This window comes from Apodemus sylvaticus, chromosome 3 (assembly GCF_947179515.1).
Source record: "Apodemus sylvaticus chromosome 3, mApoSyl1.1, whole genome shotgun sequence".
Classification (NCBI taxonomy): Eukaryota; Metazoa; Chordata; class Mammalia; order Rodentia; family Muridae; genus Apodemus; species Apodemus sylvaticus.
In genome coordinates this window covers 18,052,240-18,071,276 of record NC_067474.1, presented here as the reverse complement: position 1 = coordinate 18,071,276, position 19,037 = coordinate 18,052,240, and the positions used below count along the sequence as shown (strand labels likewise).

Sequence of the window (19,037 nt, the reverse complement as noted above, 5' to 3'; positions counted from 1 at the left end):
GTTCCTGGGACTGAAACCAACTGAGCTATAGTCGCTTGGTCTTAGAGTGTTGAAGGACTAAAGGTCAAGGTCCTTCTGAAGCAGGAGTCTTCCTTGTTTGAGAGAACTACATTTATTCATCCATTGACCCCGCCCATCTATCTATCCACTGACACAGTCGTCCCTGCCCACAAGCCCCACCCTGTTCTCAAGGCAGCACCCTTGTCTATCACGTTTACTTTCTAATAAGTAGAAGGTAAGAATCTGTCAGACACCAAGCCAGAAACTAAGGAAACAGATCGAGGCCTCTCTACATTTTTCATTTGGTTAAATTGCTCTACAAGCAATCACTAACTCACACACCTGGGATGAGCTTCAAGGAAGTTTGTAACAAGATCTAATACATTCCAGAAACAGAGTCGGGGTTCATCTCTATTTATATTTCATTGCCTTTGAAGTGAGTTTTCAAAATAACCTGTGTTTATGGATGGAGCTGGTAAAGGTTTCCTTCCAACACTCCAGCTTTTCCTTACAAAGCGGGAACAGGTAGAGAGGCTGGAGCGACACTGGGAGAAACATGTCCCCTCACCAGTCAGAGTTTGCCTGAACCTGCAGGATTGGGCAGATGAGTCCTTGGCTTCCCTGACTTAATGAGTATGACAAAAGTCTAGTTCCTCCAGCAGATGCACTTCAGAGAGGAAAAGATGTGGGCCTCTGGCAGGACAGCCTACAAAAGCACCACCCAGTACTTCCCAGGCTCACATGAACCCAGAGGACTCGCGAAGCTTGTCCTTAGTTACAGATAACCAGACCAGGTACACATAGGTTTAAACAAGCGCTTAAGAGGAGACTCGGGATTTGATATGTAAGTGAGACTCTGCAATGCAGTTTTCCAAACAAGTAACAGACAGAGTGCATACGCCTGGAACATCGTATATTAAAGTGCAGACCAATGGCCTTTATCTGGGCTCAGTCTGTCCCGAGCGATGCATAAAGCTCTGGAGGTCTCAGAGCAAGGTGACTCAACTCTAGGTCATCCCACAGTGCTCTGGCTCAGGAGCAGGGAAACCAGAGGCGAAGAGCAGCAGGCAGTTATTCTGTAAGTCACCAGGAGGTGGCGGAGGTAGCCATGTGAGTCACCTGTGTAGGACTGCATTGAGTGAAGGACTGAGGAGAGGGTCAAGGTTTGGCAACCCTGAGGACCACGTTGCCATGAGTGTGAGTGGACCAGCTGTGAATGGGAATGGCTCCAGAGCGGAAAGCAAACGCAACTCAGCTGGGTGTGGTCAGTGTGATGGGACTAACATACATCCATGTGGAGAAGCCAAGAAAGCAGTGGACTGGAGGGAACCATTGGAGCTGGAGACAGGGCTGCAAAGTGCTCAGAGCCGGACAGTTTTACTCGATCTACAGTGCCCCCAAATGATGACCCTTCAGAATGCAAAAGTTGACCCTGTAGATCAGTGATTCTCAACCTGTGGCTCATGACCCCTGGGGTGTGTGTGGAATGACCCTTTCACAGGGGTCATCTAAGACCACTGGAAACACTCATGTTTATATTATAATTCACAACAGCAAAGTTACAGTTAGGAAGTAGAAATTTAAATAAATTTATGGCTGGGGGTCACCACAGCATGAAGAACTGTATTAAAGGGTCGCAGCAGCATTAGGAAGGCAGAGAAGCACTGATGTAAAGAAACTCTAAATTAAATCTAAAATGTAAATTGAAGATCTTGAGATGAAATGCCATCCGAGGCTCAGGGTGGACCCTGTGCCCAATGCCTGGTGGCCTTTTAAGGAAACAACAGAGGGAGGCTTTGCTTCTCCTGCAGAGAAGTCTTGGCAAAGACACGGGGCTGGGGTAGGCAGGACTTACAGAGCCCTGCCTCAAGCCAGGGAGTGCCAGGGCCACCAGAACGTCGGAGAGTCAAGGGGAGAATTGGTGAACCTAAGGAACTATTGTATTCCCATAAATCACAGGGATTTAACCTGTACTTACACCAGAGGCAAATGTCTAGAAACAGCAGGAGAGGCAAGGCTCAGTAACACAGTGTATCACATTATAATGCACTGTATCAAGTCAGGCAGACGGTGGGGGACTGAGAGCCCCAAGGGGGTGGGCAGTGTGCTGTGCTGTGCTGTGCGGATGAAGGGGAAACACTGTTGCCCAGGAGCTGAAAAAGTATGGGTTTGGAACTTGTAGCAGGATCCACATATGAGTGGTCTTAAATCAGAAATGGTGAAAAGCCAGTTGTCATATTAATACATAGCTGAAAGTTAATGGTCCAAAGGTGAAGATCTGGTTTTGCATGAGGCCAGGAAAGACTTTACCAGGAGGGTGTGACAGGGATGTGCGGGCTAAGGAGGGACTGTGAGGATGGAGGTAGTGTGGGTACCAAGAATGTGTGTGGAAGCAACGCTACAACAAAATGAGGATATTGGAGACAGAGCAGGAGCCAAGGTCCAATGAGCATCTCTTAGCATCCAGGGCTCCGGAGAGGAGTAAGACAGAGGCCTGGAGGGCAGGAAAGAAGAACAGACCTTCAAGACCTCACCTTGAAGGTGAGGGTTGCTGGGAACAATGGGAGGTGTGCTTAGAGCCAGTGCTCTGTGTCAAGGTGAGGGAAGCATCAGGGCCCCCACGACAGCAAGCACAATCTGAGGGGGAGGGCTTCAAGGGAGTTAAGGCTCTGGGGATGAAGCAAAGGGTCTACAGTCAGCAGGAGGATCACACTGTGTAGGAATGTACCAAGAAAAACTGGAGCTAAGAAACGCGTTTGTACCTGTAGACGTGTCTTAAAGGAACAAGGAGTTGGTATGAACCAGGAAATGATGACAAACACTTTGGGAGGCAGCTGGAAAAATTTCTATCAGCGACAAATCATCATGTGGTAGAGAAGTGTTCCTTCACCAGGTGAATTCCAGAATCAAGGCGTGGTCAGTGCCAAGGAAAGGCTCAGACTTAGGCCAAGAGAGAAAAACACCTGCTCCACTGTGCACCCCCACCCCACGCTGCAGTTTCAACCGGTTCATTTAGAGTTTTTCACTTTTCCTGGAGTTCTTTGTGCCACAAGGAATGTGAAACAAAGCCACCCTTTGTTTTCTCTAACAGGTCAGATCCTCACATTCTATTTCCTTCTTCTCTTGCTTTTGTTTGACCGATTAGGCAACTTTTGCTCAAGGAAATAACCACGCAGAAGATGAGGAATGTGAAAATGCTTTGTTTGCACCTGAGCCTCTGACCACCTTCAAGGTGACACGCATTCTTCCAGTCACCAATTCAGCACTATGTGAAGCAAGACAGGCATGCTCCAATTTAAAGGTCAATAAAAACGACTCTGTGAGTTTTGACTTCCTCTCTCCAAGGTTCTGCTGCTGTGCACTGCTGATAGGAACACAAACGAGAACTCATGGAAATAGTATAAGGAAGAAATGCTCAGAGGTGACTATCAGGAGCCACGGAGCAGGCGGGAGGGGAAATGGCTCAGGCTGGAGGGCAGATGGTAGCAGCAAGGGTGTGGGCCTGAGGCATAGGACGGCAGCTCCCAGGAAGAAAAATTTGGGAAAGGCACTGAGCCCAGAAAGCATTTGTGAGCTGCAGAGCTGAGGAGGAGGGTGCTGTGGACCACGGGAGCTCGAGGTCCGGTTGGAACCCACGGAGGGGAGTTGCCAGGCAGGAAAGCCATCCAGGTGGAGAGAGAGACAACGTGCAGACTTAGAAAGATGGGTAATAGAGGGTCACTGCTGGGGGTCATGGGGAGGGCAACAGGGGAGCTGGCTCTGGAAGTTCTTTTGGTTTTCCAGCAGAGTAAATGGACTTAATGCTGCTGGCAGCACCGAACACAGTTGAACTGGTGCGTTTGGTGCTATGCATGTTTCAATCACAGTTGTGTATGTGTGCCTCATGTGTGTGGGAACTCGGCACGGACATGCTATAGAGCACATGTAGAGGTCCAAGGGGAACCTCAGTTGCCCTTTCCTTCTACCCCAGCTTTCCATGGGACTGGGGGATTTGAACTCACTCTTCCCTCAACGTGGCAAGCGCTTTACATACCAAGCCATCTTTGAGGCCCTATTTAACCAACATATTTGAAAACCCAAGAATAGGAAAGGAGAGAGAAGCGAGGAAGAGGAGGAGAGTGGGCAGAGGGAGAAGAGAAACTCTGTAGCTGGCCTGCCTAGTCAGTGAAACTTGGAAAGAAGGAAGCTGAGGAGAGAGGAGAAAGAAAGAAATAAGAGCTGGCAGCCAACTCCCTGTCCGAGATTTCTGGGTGCTGGCCAAGTTTTCAGTCAGCTTGACACAAGCCAGAGTCATTAGGAAAGAGAAAACCTGAACTGAAGAAGTGTGCCCAACAGGTTGGCCTGGGGGCAAGCCTGTGGGCCACTTTTGAAATTAGCGACTGAGGAAAGAGGCCCACTCACTGGTAGAGAGGGCCCAGCTCACTGCAGGCAGTGCCACCACTGCTTAGGAAGCTCTGGAGTATAAGAAAGCAGACGGAACATGCCACGAGGAGCAAACAAATAAGAAGCACCCCTCCATGGGCTCTGCATCAGCTCCTGCCTCCAGGTTCCTGGAAGTAGGAGCCCCAGGTCTAAAGGGGTCATGGAGAGCAGCTGGGGCGTGGCACTATGTGGCAGGGTCAGAGTCCCCAATGAAAGGCCAGGAGAGGCTACTGGTGTAGGTGCAGCCCAAGTATTTTGGAGGTGCTGGTACCATGGGACAACGGCCAATGACAACAGTAGCCATGGAGTGGAGCTGGCTTAAGTGTAGCTGTGCATGCTACAGAAGTTCTGCTGCCTAAGTCCTCTAGAGCCCAGAAGAGCATGAGTTAGTACAAAATATCAAACACTGAGCTTCTCATATCGTTGAATTCTGTTTTATGTTGATTTGATTGTAACTATGCAGATGGTCCTGGTGTATAAGAAAGCAGGATGAGCAAGCCATGGGGAGTAAGCCAGAAAGCAATGTTCCTCCACGCCCTCTGCTTCTGCTTCTGCCTCGAGTTCCTGTTCTGATTGTCCTCAGAGATGGAGACTAGACGGACACTTGCAAGCATAAGATAGAATCAACCCTTTCCTCCCCAGGTTGCTTTTCTTTATGATGTTTCGCCAGAGCAGTAGAAACCCTAACTAAGGCAACTTGTGACTATGTTGTTTAATGCTTAATGACCTTGTTGTTTAATTTTTTAAACACACACAACTATATTTATTTGTAGGTATAAAGTGATAGCTCATTATATGTATGCAATGTGCAATGATCAAGTCACGTCTGTCAGCATACCCATCACCTCAAGTGCTTGAAGACAAGTGCTATACATTCTCAAATGGGCAAACCGGAAATGACCTCACGGGTGTGGGGAGTAGTGTGGCAGCTGCGGACACTGGGGAGCGTAGAGGAGATGGGGAGAGAAGGAAACAGGCCGGCTGCTGTGCTGGGTCTAGGTTTCTTGCACAGGTGTTCAGTGCTGTGGAGCAGATTGTTGCCTGAGAAATGGCAGTAAAGCAGAGAAAGAATGTTCCAGAGGGAAACGCAGAGCTCAGGAATGCCCCACACCTCCCACACACTGCATCACCTTAAGGAAACCCAAGAGAAACAAGATGACTTTTAGGTTAAACGTTTAAGTCAAATGGTCCTTAAACTGGGGTGAAGGCTACTTTCAGTGCTTCCACTTTCCTGTGCTTTCCAAAACCCTGCCCCAGGGTCCAAGAGATGTCTTGAAGTATGATGTTCTGGGGTAGAGGCAGAACACGCTTCTCTACAAAAGCCAACATTTTTTTCTTGTTTGTTTGCTTGTTTGTTTATTATAAAGATCAGTAGCTAACATGTCACTCTCTGTGTAATCTCACTTCCATTTCGGCCTTCCTAAGACTTAACATAAGCCTACTCAAGAAATGAAGAGTAGACAGTTCCCTCTGTGTGCAAACAGAAAGTGTGGTGTGGGGAATGGCCCGGGGGAGGAGGGGTTGGGGGTGGGGAGTAGGGGGAAGTACGGAGACCAGGAAGAGCAGGCAGGCAGAGACTAGGAGGAGAGAGGAAGTCTAGGAGTGGGGGAGAGAAACAGCCAAGAGGGACTTTCTCCCAAACCAGCACACTGAGAAGGATCTAGCAAAGCTCTCTGAAGGCACTTTTACCTCAAAATGCAATGTAGGTTTCTTCGCTCTCAGTGAATCGCCCCTCCATAGGTAGCTGGCTCTATGGCCTTGCTTGCTCTACAAAGCATCCGACACAGTTTATGCCTGCTCTCTGGGTACCATTCCTGTGCATCCCTCTCAGGACCATCCCCTACCTCTTCACTCGTTCTCTTGAAATCCCATTTAAGTCTGTCTACAGCCCCACCTTGCAGAGCTCTTCAGTTCCATCCATCTTCCAAGTCTCGGACCCCATAGCGAAGCATCTGAAACCCAGGATGGTTGTAGCCCGTGCTCACAGCATTCCAAACCTATTCCTACTCCAGGGCCGGTGATGACACTCCCACAGATGCTCGGTGTAGACAACTGAGCATGTTCTTCATCTGCTCTTGACCACAGCCCCCAGACTCTAGTTCTTCCTGTATAACTCAGTCAGTTTTCTATTGCCATACTGAAATACTAGAGGCAAGGTAAGTTTGAAGCAACGAAAGCCCATGTAGCTCGCGGATGGCCCGCTCTGGCAAGGGCTCCTTATTTCTTAGATAAGAATTGTCTCTTACCATGTATAGTAGGCAAATACGCCACCAGTGAGCCAAGTCCCCAGCCCTGAATTCACAATGGCCATGGACATCATTATTGGAAGGTGAGGGAAACTTAGGGCTTGGGACCTGGCTAGATGTCTATAGGGATATACTTTGAAGGGCACACTCAGGACTTTTCCTCTCTCTCTCTCTCTCTCTCTCTCTCTCTCTCTCTCTCTCTGCTTCCTGGCAAGCATAAAGTAAGCAAGTTTGAAACAAGCTGACCAAGGACTGAAACGCCTAGAGTCACGAGCTAAAATAAGCCAAAATAACCCTTTCCCCCTTTTCTCTTTTTAAGCACTTCTTTCAGATACTAGTCACGGTGGCAAATAGAAACTAGAGTGCAGGAGGGGCAGTCTTGTGATTCCCCCGGGCGAGCCCACTTGGTAAAGTGCTCCCATCTACACTCACTACCCTTGGGCCCTCGGCAGCCATGGTCAAGTCAGACCCACACCACGAACCCCCCTTTCTAATCACTCCTGTACCCAACATGTCAAGGCCAGACTTGACAGCACATCCCTGCGGCAGAGTCTGGCCAGCGCAGTCATGCCAAGCAGCCTGCCAGGATTTCATATCTCAGGAGACAGCTCGCTGTGGTGTCACCAGGAAGCCACCTGTCTAGGGTTTTATGTGGTTGTCACAGTGACTGCAAACACCATCTATTAATCACTAAGTGGCAAATATTAACGAACAGAGCAAAACTGCCTCCGTCCAGGCGGGACCTTTGGCTGAGTACACATGCTCAAGTTGTTCAAATAAAGCTTTGAACAGTGGAGTTATCTACAACGTAGTTACTGCGATCGACAGACACGGGCAGGTTCCTTACATCTATGTCCTGCTCTCATTGGCTCCTCTCATTTCACCACATGCTGCATTCGCAATCCTCCTGCTCTCTTTTCTAGGTGCAGCTTCCTGTAGTCAAGCTCCCTTATGCAGTCTGCAGCTTTTCCCAAGCTGATGGAGCGACCCTGTCTCCAAAGCCAGCTCTCCCTGCTTCTGTGCTCCCTGCTCCCTATGCTCCCTGCATCTGTGCTCCCTGCTCACTGTGCTCCCTGCATACTGTGCTCCCTGCACAGTGCTCCCTGTTCACTGTAGGTGAAAGAGAGGAGAGACAGAGCCACATGGAGAAGGTAAAAAGAGCACAGATAAATCCCAAGAAAGGCTGTCCCAGCGTTGACATGGCGGCTTCTTTGAAAGTGCCTTCTACCTCTGCTTTGAATGTAACTTCTGGTGAGGACCCTCTCTGGTCCCAAGCCACTCACTCCATTAAGTCTGGCCCTGTGGGGTGCCATGACACATTCCCAAAGAGGAAGCTGGATTGTGACTTATGGTAACACAAACTAGCAGCTATCATCCTGGACAAAACAGCATCAAGATTTGAGGCTGATCTGACTCATGGGTTCTTTCTGAGGCTAGGATGATTTCCGAGCAGGTTCAAGCAATACAGACAGCTGTGCTATCACACTCCTGTAATCCCAGCAGTAGTAACTGGAAGCAAGGGGATTGAAAGTTTGAGGCCAGCTTAGGCTTAAAAGTTAGGCTCTTTCTCAAAAAGAAATAAAGAAATAAAACAATCAAACCCTAAAAACAAAACAACAAAGCCAAAAGAAAACAAGACAAGGCTCCTCCGGACTCCTGGCCTCATTTGCGTCTGTGACCACAGTTCCTCTGCCTAATATGCTAACCTCGCTCCCCGCCACACACACAGAGTTCCTGTTCTGTATTATTTTTAACTGACAATTAAGTGTTTTTTTTCTATTCTTCCCCCTAGAAGAAAACTGCCTATTATCTAGTTTTGCAATTCCGACATTGGCTCCAGTTTCACTCCTTCGTTTTTTGTAAGTTTTTGTGCCCCAAGGGATAAGTCACATGCTTAAAACAACTTTTGAATGAAACTCATTATTCAAAATGGATAAAAAGAAATGGGATAAAATTTACAGTAAAACATATGAAATGAATTCTAGTGTTCTAAAGTGCAAAAGGGTGGCGACAGTTACCAATAACGCACTGTGTCTGTCTATCAGAACAGGTAAGGCAGTGATTTCTGAATGTTCACTGAGATAGCTCAGCGGATGATGGGGTTTGCTGTGAACCCTGATGATTTGATTTGGATGCAGGGACCCACACAATGGAAGGAGAGAACAGATTCCTGCAGATTTTCCTTTGAACTTTACATGTATGCACGTGCACAAACATGTACACACAATAAAAATGTGCTCATTTTTAAAAGTCACACTGAACTAGGACAATAGCACATGCCTGTAATCCCAACGCTTTCAGGGCAGAGGCACAATGATGGTGAGCTGAGGGCAGCCTGGACTATATAGCATGGTTCTATCTCAAAAACAACCGATAAAAATAATCATGCTATACATTATCAATATGGACAATTATCAATTAAAATATTTTTAATTTTGAAAAGAAAACATTGCCATGCCTCAGTCTGGTTACTAAAATAATGCATTTATGTCCCTTTGTTTAGAACATGAGAATCTTTAATTATTATCAGAGTGACAATTCATGTAGTCTCAGTAGAGGAGGAGTTTCTGTGTCATGGAATATTAAAGCTGAGCCCGTGAAACACCTAACCTGGTGTTATTTACAAAACTGCAGCAGCACATCTTCTGTTTAACAGGATGAGGCAACCACCAGCTATGCAGGCTTGCATGCACTGGGAAGTCATGATTCCCAGGCAACGATGCCGTCTTGTCCTGATCACCATGACCCCTTTATCTACAGCAGCTTTCCAATTACAGTATTCTCTGGGAATTAATGAATGCCCACTTCATTGCTGCTCCTTCCCATTCCTGTGCCATCAAGTGGACATGGAAGTGCAAGGGTCGCAATAGAGAGGCACACATGAGACGTGCCAGGAGAGAGGAAAGACTGAGAAAGTGGGAGTCATTGTGGTTTCCTAGTAGACGGACAAGCCAAGGCAGCTTCTAGAGGCGCCCACTTGCCTCCGCACTGGATCCCACATGTCAGTGCCTCTTCCTCTGTTGAAATAAACTGAAGTTGGAGGCACTGGCAACCAGGCCACAGACACTAGTTTTGAAGGGTTGATGTGTACAATGGTGGCACAATGCTTGCCTTGCAGGAACCTGTCAAGCGATCGATTCTAAGTGCTGCTGAATTTATGTTTTGAATCTGAAATAAGGCATTGAATATGAGGTAGATCCTTTATGACGATGGTTCTCAACCTTCCTAATGCTGTGGCCATTTAAAGCAGTTCCTCATGTTGTAGAGACCCTCAATACAATTATCGTCATTGCTACTTTATAACTGTAATTTTGCTACTGTTAGGAATCATAATATAAATATTGGTATTTTCCAGTGGTCTTAGGTGACCCGTGTGAAATGGTTGTTTGACTCCCAAAGAGGTAGCGGCCTATGGGTTGAGAAGAACTGCTTTGTTAGGACATTATGGGAACAGTGATGGTGAAAGAATGAGGCTGCGTAACAGCCATGAGCCGGGAAATGAGAACCTGACGTGACTTCCCTTGGTTCCTCACAAAGGCAGAGTAAAGAGATAACATTAATATCATATTGTATTGTACAACATTGTCAAAATCTCTGGATGCTTCCTAAGGATATTTCTATCCTGTACCTTCCAGCTGACCTATCACAGACAGATTAGTCTCCTAGCTACTCAAAGAGCTTGAGAAACAGTTGAATTGAGGTTTGTTCCCTTCCCCGGTTACTAATTTCAGACTTAGACTGTGATTTCAAATTTAATGCCAAAGGCAAGATACATCTTGAGGGCAATTACTATATCATGCAATGACTTAGTCAGGTATGGTGGTACATGCGTGTGACCCTAGTGTTAGGAAAACAGAGGCAAGAGCATCAGGGGTTCAAGGCCAGGCTTAGAAGAAAGATAAATGGTGACAATAAAGATGAATGGAAAGAAGAAAGCAGTGGGAATGCCAGGACAGGGCAGAGGGAATGGGTGTGCTGGTAAGTAGGGGGAGGGGAGGAGGGATAGTAGGAGGGATGGGGGATGGGTGTTTTTGGAGGGGAAACCAGGAAAGGGGATAGCATTTGAAATGTAATTAAAGAAAATAGCTAATAAAAATGTATTGCTACAAAAAAAAAAAAAGAAAGAAATCATTAGCTTATCATCAAGGCAAAGACCTGCAAAGGAGGCAAAAGACCCGCTGTGGCAGGCAAGGTACAGAATCATCACAGGATGAAGGTTGACCACCAGTGCCAATGCAGTACAGGTGAAAGTGCTGATTGATTGTTTGTAGTCAAAAGACCCTGGACTAAGTCCTTAGCAATTGTACCTGCAAATCTGAGTCTACTCTCGCATTTGTAAAACATATTAAACAGGGATATCAATACATCAGAGTTGCTGGGCTCTCCCATGGTAAGGGGGATTGCTTCATTGACTAGAAGAAGCTAAAACAAGCATTAATTGTTGCTATGATTACCTGATCATAACAGATGGGCTTTTGCAGCTTTGCTCAGACATAACCATGTTTCTCTGAGTGTGAACTGTGTTTGCATTTCAGAGATGTTGATGCCAAGTAGCAAAAAATGCTTTGCTTCACTGGACTAGAAAGGCGGGGGGATTTTATCTGATCACCGTACGGTCCTTCAAGTTTTGTATGTTATTCTCTCCTCCGTTTTATAAGCTTGTGATTCCACATCTGGTTCTGTTCCAGGATGTTCTCAACTAATTACAACCTCTTTTACCAAGTTTTTTTTTTTTTTTCATTTATTGCCTGGAATTTAGGTGAAGGTCATCTGCTCAAAAACATCAAACATCTCCCGAGGCATCCCTTTCCTCTCTTAGCAAAGAAAAGCATGAAATGGCTCCAGTAAGGCAAGGAGAAAAGTTATGAGGAAATCTGTTCCAGCTGAAATTCCTTCATCTCTACCAGGTGAGCAGGAGATACGTGGGCTTGGGGGAGGGGCGGTGTTGCTGAAGAGCATGGATTACAGCTATGCCCCACAAGCCTCTACAGGGTTTTCCTGAGACAGGAAGTGATGAAATCAGTTCTCATATGAACTGGGGGGTGGGGTGGTCATGTGCATCATGGGTTTCCTGTCTCAACTGGACGCCCAGGGAGGGTGGGAAAGAGAAAGCAGAGGAGAAGTAGGTCACGGGGAAGTCCCAGTTCTGCCCCCTAATGCTTTTCCTTGTTCCTCCGAGGCTATGATTGTTAGCAGACCCATCTCCAGTCCCAAAAACCAGTCTCTGCTATTGATGGTAATGGTATCCATGATGAACACTAATTTTCTCCACTCTTGACCATTCATGACTATGGTAACAGGACAGAAGGACGGACCATCAAAATATTATATACCCTGCTCACTGATAAAGTTAGGGCTTAAATATCAAGTGGATTCATCCAATTTCCACCCTAAGAAATAAGCAGGAGAAAAGATACAGGGTGGTAGGGTGGATTATCTAAGTACACGGACACCCACTGTCTACTTGGATTACTCTCATTCATATTCACTGTTCTTGTGTGATTCATGATAGGAAGTGGACAAAGTTAACAGGTGAAAAATTAAGAGGGGGCTTGAGAACTATGAAGACTTTAAGAAAAACACATGAAAGACGAGACAACCCATTGCAGAACGCCGCCATGAACGGAACCCCGGGCATCATGGTGGCAAACAGGACCATTGTAGAAGTCAATGTGTAAGACTGTTGCCAGGGGTGAGTCCGCCCGCCACCTCAGGCACAGCAGGAAGAGGCTCAAGCAAATGGAAGAAATAACCATAAAGGAAGGAAGACAAGGGCCTTCACCAGCTGCACCCCTAGGGAAAGAGCAGAGGAAAGTCTGGGTGGGGCTTGTGTTTGGAACAAATATGAACTCAGAAGGAGCTGGAGCTTAGGTGTGAAGGAAACAAATTGCCTCGGGGTGTAGCTGAGTAACAGGCTTCATATATGCAGGGCGTGGGATCTATGTATGAAGAAATGAAGGGAGAGAAGGAGGGAAGAGAGAGGAGAGAGAAAGGGAGGGGAGGAATAAGGAGGAAGGGAAGGAAAGGAGGGGAGGAAGGAGTGAGTTTGTTCTAGGCCTGCACGCTCAGGCTGTCCCTGGCTGCCACTGACTGTGGCACTCTCAGTAATAATGGCTTTCGCATTTACATGCATGATTCAACAGTTTACCAGCGGCGCCTCCCTGGAAAGATGCTCTGGGATATGAAAATTAAGAGCTCATGTGGCACACGCTGGAAAGGACAGGGGTGGTGTCTTGATTGCTTCTAGCCTCTCCAGTCACCAACAGGATTTAGTCTAGTTAAAGTGGAGTCCTGTAAATGGACTTGGTGGCCAGACGCACAGCCACAGTTAGAGTGGACTCTGTGGACACTATGTCCGCCCACAAGCTACAAGGCTCAGAAAGCAACTATTCCATTGTCTTATAAGTCAGCGAAAACTACCCTTTATATGCTAGTCTCAGACACCCAGACTTAGACCTTATAATTTCAGCTACAGGATAATGTTTTATCAAACAAGATGTATAAAACCAAATACAGATACCCATGAAAAAAAGAGAAAGATGGCCTTTAGATTGAGGATAAGCCCTGCTGTGTGCAAAGTCTGACCCTCAGCCAGGATGGAGAGTTAGTCTGTGTAGGCCTTAGGCCTCGTGCACCATGTTGCCTTATCCCTGCCCCCATGGGACCACTTTACTGTGGCCCTCTAATCGCCAGCCTCGTAGGAAACCCTACACCCATTACAGCACAGGGCCTCGTTATCTGTGTTCAGTGCAATAGACATTTATCAGACTTCTGCTTTCTCCACTTCCTGTTCTGCTAGCTTTGTGGGATCCACAGCTGCACCCGGCCATGTTGCCTTTACTACAGGGCAGTCATCTTCATACTGTGGTCCTGAATGTATGGAGCCCTGCAGTGGCACCCAAGGCAGGGCCAGGATAGGAGAGAAGGACGGCAAAGAAAGCAGGGCCTCTGGTTCCTTTCCCTTCCTCTCCTCAAATGCACATTTCCTTACTGTACCAGGCATATAGCTTGGATTCTGGGTAATTTGCTGTGGCTTATAAACACACTTCAGGAAGTATGTGACTCCAAAATAAACGGCTAACTCTTGAGTTAGTATTGGAAACATTACAAATGAATGCTTCTCAGACTCCTAAGGAGATATACAATAGGGCTTAAGAGAAAGAGCAGGCAGGGAACCCAGGTCTCCCTTCAAGAATGCCGGGACTCCAAAGTATCAGTATACTAGAGTCACACTGGATTAAACATATGCATGATCTAAAAGCTGCTGTACTTACACAAGATGGATTCGCCTTCTCAAAATGCTAAACACCATTTCTATGAATTATAAGAAAGCCATCCAGAATAAAAAGGTGAACCAGCTTCATAGAATGTGATATATTAGCAGGTCTGAAGACAGGCACACAGACACACAGACACACACAGACACACACACACACACACACACACACACACACACACTCCTTCTCCCAGGAAGAGAAGACATTCCATCTGAGGAACACACATTCACTGAGCTTTCTAATATTCACCTGGGCCGAGAAGTCGATGAGCTTTGGGAGCAGCACTTTGCCACCTTCATCACTCTTGAGGAAATCCAGCAAGCTACCTGCAGACAGAGGAACGAGAGGTCAATGCAATGCAAGCACACGAGGAAAGAACGTTCCACCAAGGGGTGTTCGGTGAAGCTCAGGCGTGGAGTGCTTATCCAGCATGCTCAAGACCCTAGAATTTATCTCCAATACTGAGAAAGAAATTGCTCTTTGGGAGAAGACCCCATAAAATGATGGGCTTTGTAGCTCTGGATGGTTATAAAACCTTTTCCTGAGGTTGGTCAAACCCGTCCTCTTTCAGTCTGTTACTTTCAGGGTAGAGGGGAAGATGGTGGCCTCTTTTCTCTAGAGCTTTGTGAAATCATGTTTCAGAGAACTAGCCAGTGTGTTAACATCCTGCAGCTGCCTCATCACTGGTCAGCTTGTCTGGGACGGGAAGACAGGAAGCATGTCTCACGGAAGGCCTTTCCCTCCCAGGCATCAGGCTAGGCTTGCTCTGACTTGTTCCAGCAAAAGCACAGACCTCAGAAGAAGCCCAAGGCTCTGGAGAGCTGTTGCACTGGAGACAAGTCAGTTCCCTAAATACAGCGCTGACAGCAGCACCCGCCCACTTCCTCTGGTTTCATATCTCTGAGACCTCGCTCTCCCATAGAGCTACAAGCACCGAGCTCACAGGTAGCTTTTACTTGTTATCGTCAAGTCTTTGCAAAGTGGGCCCTGCAGCTCTAACGGAGTTCTTGTAAGGATGCAAGGAAGGAGATTTAAGTTGTACACTGTGGGGCTTGGTGGGTGGTAAGTGCTTAGTATCACGGAATAGCACTTAGTCCTTGGACACGGAAATCACTGGTCAAAGTGATAGATAATAAGCACTCAATGAACATTATTATTATAAGGACACACCACACTTATAAACGACAAAGCACCTAGCCCTGAGTCTGGTTTCTCAGTTATAGCAACCAAAGTCATGTACAACATCGCTGAGGCTGTGGACACAGCTCAGTGAGAATGCACTTACCCAGCACTGGGAAAAGCAAAACACAAGGCAGCACATGTCCCCTGCTGGGGAATGCTTTGAGTGAATGCTGTTCTGAATAGCAATTAATAACAGAGATTAAGTTAATATCCATGCTTCTAATCGGCTGGCTAATAGGACTTCTGATCTATTAGATCAATGCTAGGGTGCTTGTCTACCTTGAGTGAGGACCCAGGTGTGCTCTCTAGCATTAAAAACAATCACTAACATATTAGCTATCACAGAACACTCTAATTCGACTTGCAGGAGCAATTACTAATTTAGGATTATTACTCATGTTGCTTTCTTCCCTACATTCATTTTTCCAAAAACGTTTAAAAAATGTGAGAGTTTATAAATGTCTCTACCAGACTGAAGGTGAAGGAAAAATTTGTGATTGACAGCCATTCTCAAAGGGCTAACAGGGAAAGATGGCTTCTTAGAACCTCTTCTTCAGGGATTCCAGGGCACAGGGATTGAACCTCCATGGGTTAAAAAAACATTAACTAAACTTGTGCACTACATAAGCTATCCCCCTCAGCCACCCCACATCCTTTAAATTAACAATTTAAAGTAACACTCAGAAATTAAAATCCCGGTGAAGAAGAAAAACTAAGTCATTTAGAATTATGACTACTCACATTTTAAGCATGGAAGAAAATGATTATGAAATGTCCTCTTTCTGTTGCTTTCTGACTTCCCAGTACTGAGTGTGCTTCGCCTCAGTGCTGAGTGTTCTCTGCTTTGGGACCTGTGTCCTTTAGGGGTACAGACTCGGGATAACACTCACCCTTGGCCATGAACTCGGTGATGATGTAGATGGGCTCCTCTTTGGTGACCACAGCATAGAGCCGCACTAGCTTGTCATGCTGCAAGGTCTTCATGAGGTTGGCCTCTTCCAGGAATGCCTGCACAGACATGGTCCCGGGCTTGAGGGTCTTCACAGCCACCTTTGTGCTGTTGTTATAGTAACCTGGGCAGACAAAAGAAAACAGAGCATGCTGGTCAGATGGAGAACTCAGGCACTGCACCTCCTAAATGCAGAGCTAGGAAGCTTATTACAGACTAAGAAAGCTTAAGATGAAACACACTGTGGTGTTAAATACCAAGGGCACAATAACTCGAGGGCATGTGGGAATTCTTTGTACTATTCCACCAAGGGCTTAAAATTTATTGCAAAATCTAAAAGGTTTTATAAAACAATAGTTGTGAAAATTCTATTTGCATTTTACCATGAGGAATAATTTTGCCCTCTAGTCAATAAAATGTTATTCAAGGCAAAATAAAGAAGAAAATTAAAACTTTATAATAAAAGTGAGAGAGGGAAATTCCATGCAAGGGACAGTGTAAAAGAAAATACATCAACATACATTAAGCACTGGTTATTATTAATGAAATAATACAGACAATTTTATGAAATGGGTAAATAGATGGTTTTGTTTATTTGTTTAGACACTGTGTAGCCTTGGTTGGCTTCAATCGTGTTCCTCCTGCCCCCATCTTCTGATTTCTGTGCTTTGAGTGTGGGTCTCCATGCCTGGCTTGAATCGCCTTTACAATCAGGGAGAAGTATATACATGCTTAAAAGTATAATATCCCAGGGCCAAATACATATTTTCCAAGGGTTTCAGAGGCCTGGCCTTGGGTGGCTATCTGCTACTGAAGGCCAGGGTCACACTTGGCCATCTCTTTGGGAGCTCTTTGGGCAAGAAACCTGAATTTCTTCAGCGTTCTATCCCACGTCCTCAGGAACTCTGGCTCATGGAAACAGCTGGGAAATGGCAGCTCCTTAACGTAGCTTCTAAAGGTCTCACTATTTTGCAAACTGCTTCAATGAAGTGGCTGAGTTTAATGAATATTTTTTTTAGGCAGTAATCTGGCAAAGCAGAAATATAAATTATAAGTAAAATTCCCCTTTCTCTGTCTCTGCTCCCAAAGTTCTCTTGGAAGTGTGGGAAAAAAATAAAGTTGAGGACGGATGTTCAGCTGGTAGCACCCTAAAGATCTGTTGGGGTGTCACCTGGTGGCTTGGGTGTGGACAGGTCCCTTCATAGACTAGTGAATCAGCTGTGGTAAGCAGCAGACTGGAACAACAGTGGCTTCTGGGTGACAGCATTTGGGGCAGCTTCTACTTGTTTTATTTTTATCTTTTCTGTTTTTATTAAAATTAACAATGAATATGCATATTCTCACAAAAGGTAATATTATTATTTTAAAGTATTTTCAAAATAATTAGAAAAACAGGCATTAATTTCTATGAGTACCCTTAGCTAGTGATTTTCTTCTGACCATTGAGAATGAGCTCTCCATGTGGGGGTGTAGCTCAGTGATAGAGTATCTGATGTCCACTTGTGAGCACCTGTGTTCCATCCCCAGCCTTACAAAGAAAGGGGGAGTAGGAGAAGAATGGGGGGGGGAGAGGAGGCAGTGGCTGATCTCTATTAAAATATTTCCTTTTTATTATACTATATAACACTTTACAGTATAATAAGATCAACAAATGTAAATTCGACCACAAAGAAGAAACATGAAGAATGTAGTGGAAATGAGTTTTAAACCAACCGAAGACAGTAATAGAAAATGTAACAAAAGCTACCTCCTGCACATCACAGTGCTGGATAAATTGTGTTGATTTGCCACTTAATGTGAAAATAATGACTTTTTATGTGCCTTAAGGGCAATTTAAAAATAGGTCTCATCAATTAGCCTGTTAAATTATATTTGAGGGGCTTAGAGGTAATGAACACTGATTGTTCTTGCACAGGACCCAAGTCTGATTCCCAGCACCCACATGAAGGCTCATAACCAACTATTCATTCAAGTCTCAGGGGATCCAGTGCCCTCTCATAATCTCTGGGAGCATTAAGTCTGCATGCAGTCCGAGTACATACATGTAGGCCAAGCATTCACACATTAAATGAAATGAATAAATCTATAAAAAAATAAATTACACTTAATCACAGATTCCATTATGAAAGTTTTGTTAATTTATACACAAGTCCCAAGTTATATGAGCATACTGGTAACAAAATGTAAGAAAATATACTCATGGAATAGGGAGAGAATCAGAGGGTGAAGCGATTACTCCGCAAGTATGAAGACCTGAGTTTCCATCCCAGCACCCACAGAGGCAGGAGGATTCCTAGGGCTCACTGGCCAGTGAGTTAGACTAGTTAAGGTGCCAGTGCATGACAAATACAGAGGGGGAAAATCTCAGCCAGCCACTGAACTGAGCACAGGGTCCCCAATGGAGGAGCTAGAGAAAGGACCCAAGGAGCTGAAGTGGTTTGCAGCCCCATAGGAGGAACAACAATATGAACCAGCCAGTACCCCCCCCCCCCCAGAGCTCCCAGGGACTAAACCATCAACCATAGAGTACACATGGAGGGACCCATGGCTCCAGATGCATAGGCAGCAGAGGATGGCCTTGTTGGACATCAGCGGGAGGAGAGGCCCTTAATCCTGAGAAGGTTCGATGCAGTAGCGTGGGGAAATATCAGGACAGGGAAGTGGGATCGGGTTGATTGGTGAACAGTGGGTGGGGGTGGGTTAGGGGATTTTTCGAGGGGGAAACCAGGAAAGGGGACAACATTTGAAATGTAAATAAAGAATGTATCTAATAAAAAAAATGTGGAATACTTCCCCAAGTTAAAAAAAAAAAAAGTGCAGTAATTCCCCTGGCTCAATAAATAAGGTGGAGAGCGATGAGGAAGATACCCAGTATCGACATATGACCCTGCCTCCCATCCCCCCCTTACCCTCCCCCCCCACACACACAGAGGGAGAGGCAGACCAGGAGAACATTTTCCA

At 45.9% G+C, this 19,037-nt stretch overlaps 1 protein-coding gene across 6 annotated transcripts in view; it reads right to left on the bottom strand.

Annotated features, from left to right (window-relative positions):
- Positions 1 to 19,037, bottom strand: part of Lyn (LYN proto-oncogene, Src family tyrosine kinase) — a 107,913-nt gene that overhangs the window by 17,888 nt on the left and 70,988 nt on the right. For all 6 annotated transcript variants that reach the window (XM_052176017.1, XM_052176020.1, XM_052176016.1 and 3 more), the window contains 2 exons: positions 16,018 to 16,200; positions 14,195 to 14,271 (listed from right to left, as the gene is read on the bottom strand). In XM_052176017.1, the coding sequence (XP_052031977.1) occupies positions 14,195 to 14,271; positions 16,018 to 16,200 (260 nt within the window). The remainder of the gene's footprint in view (positions 1 to 14,194; positions 14,272 to 16,017; positions 16,201 to 19,037) is intronic.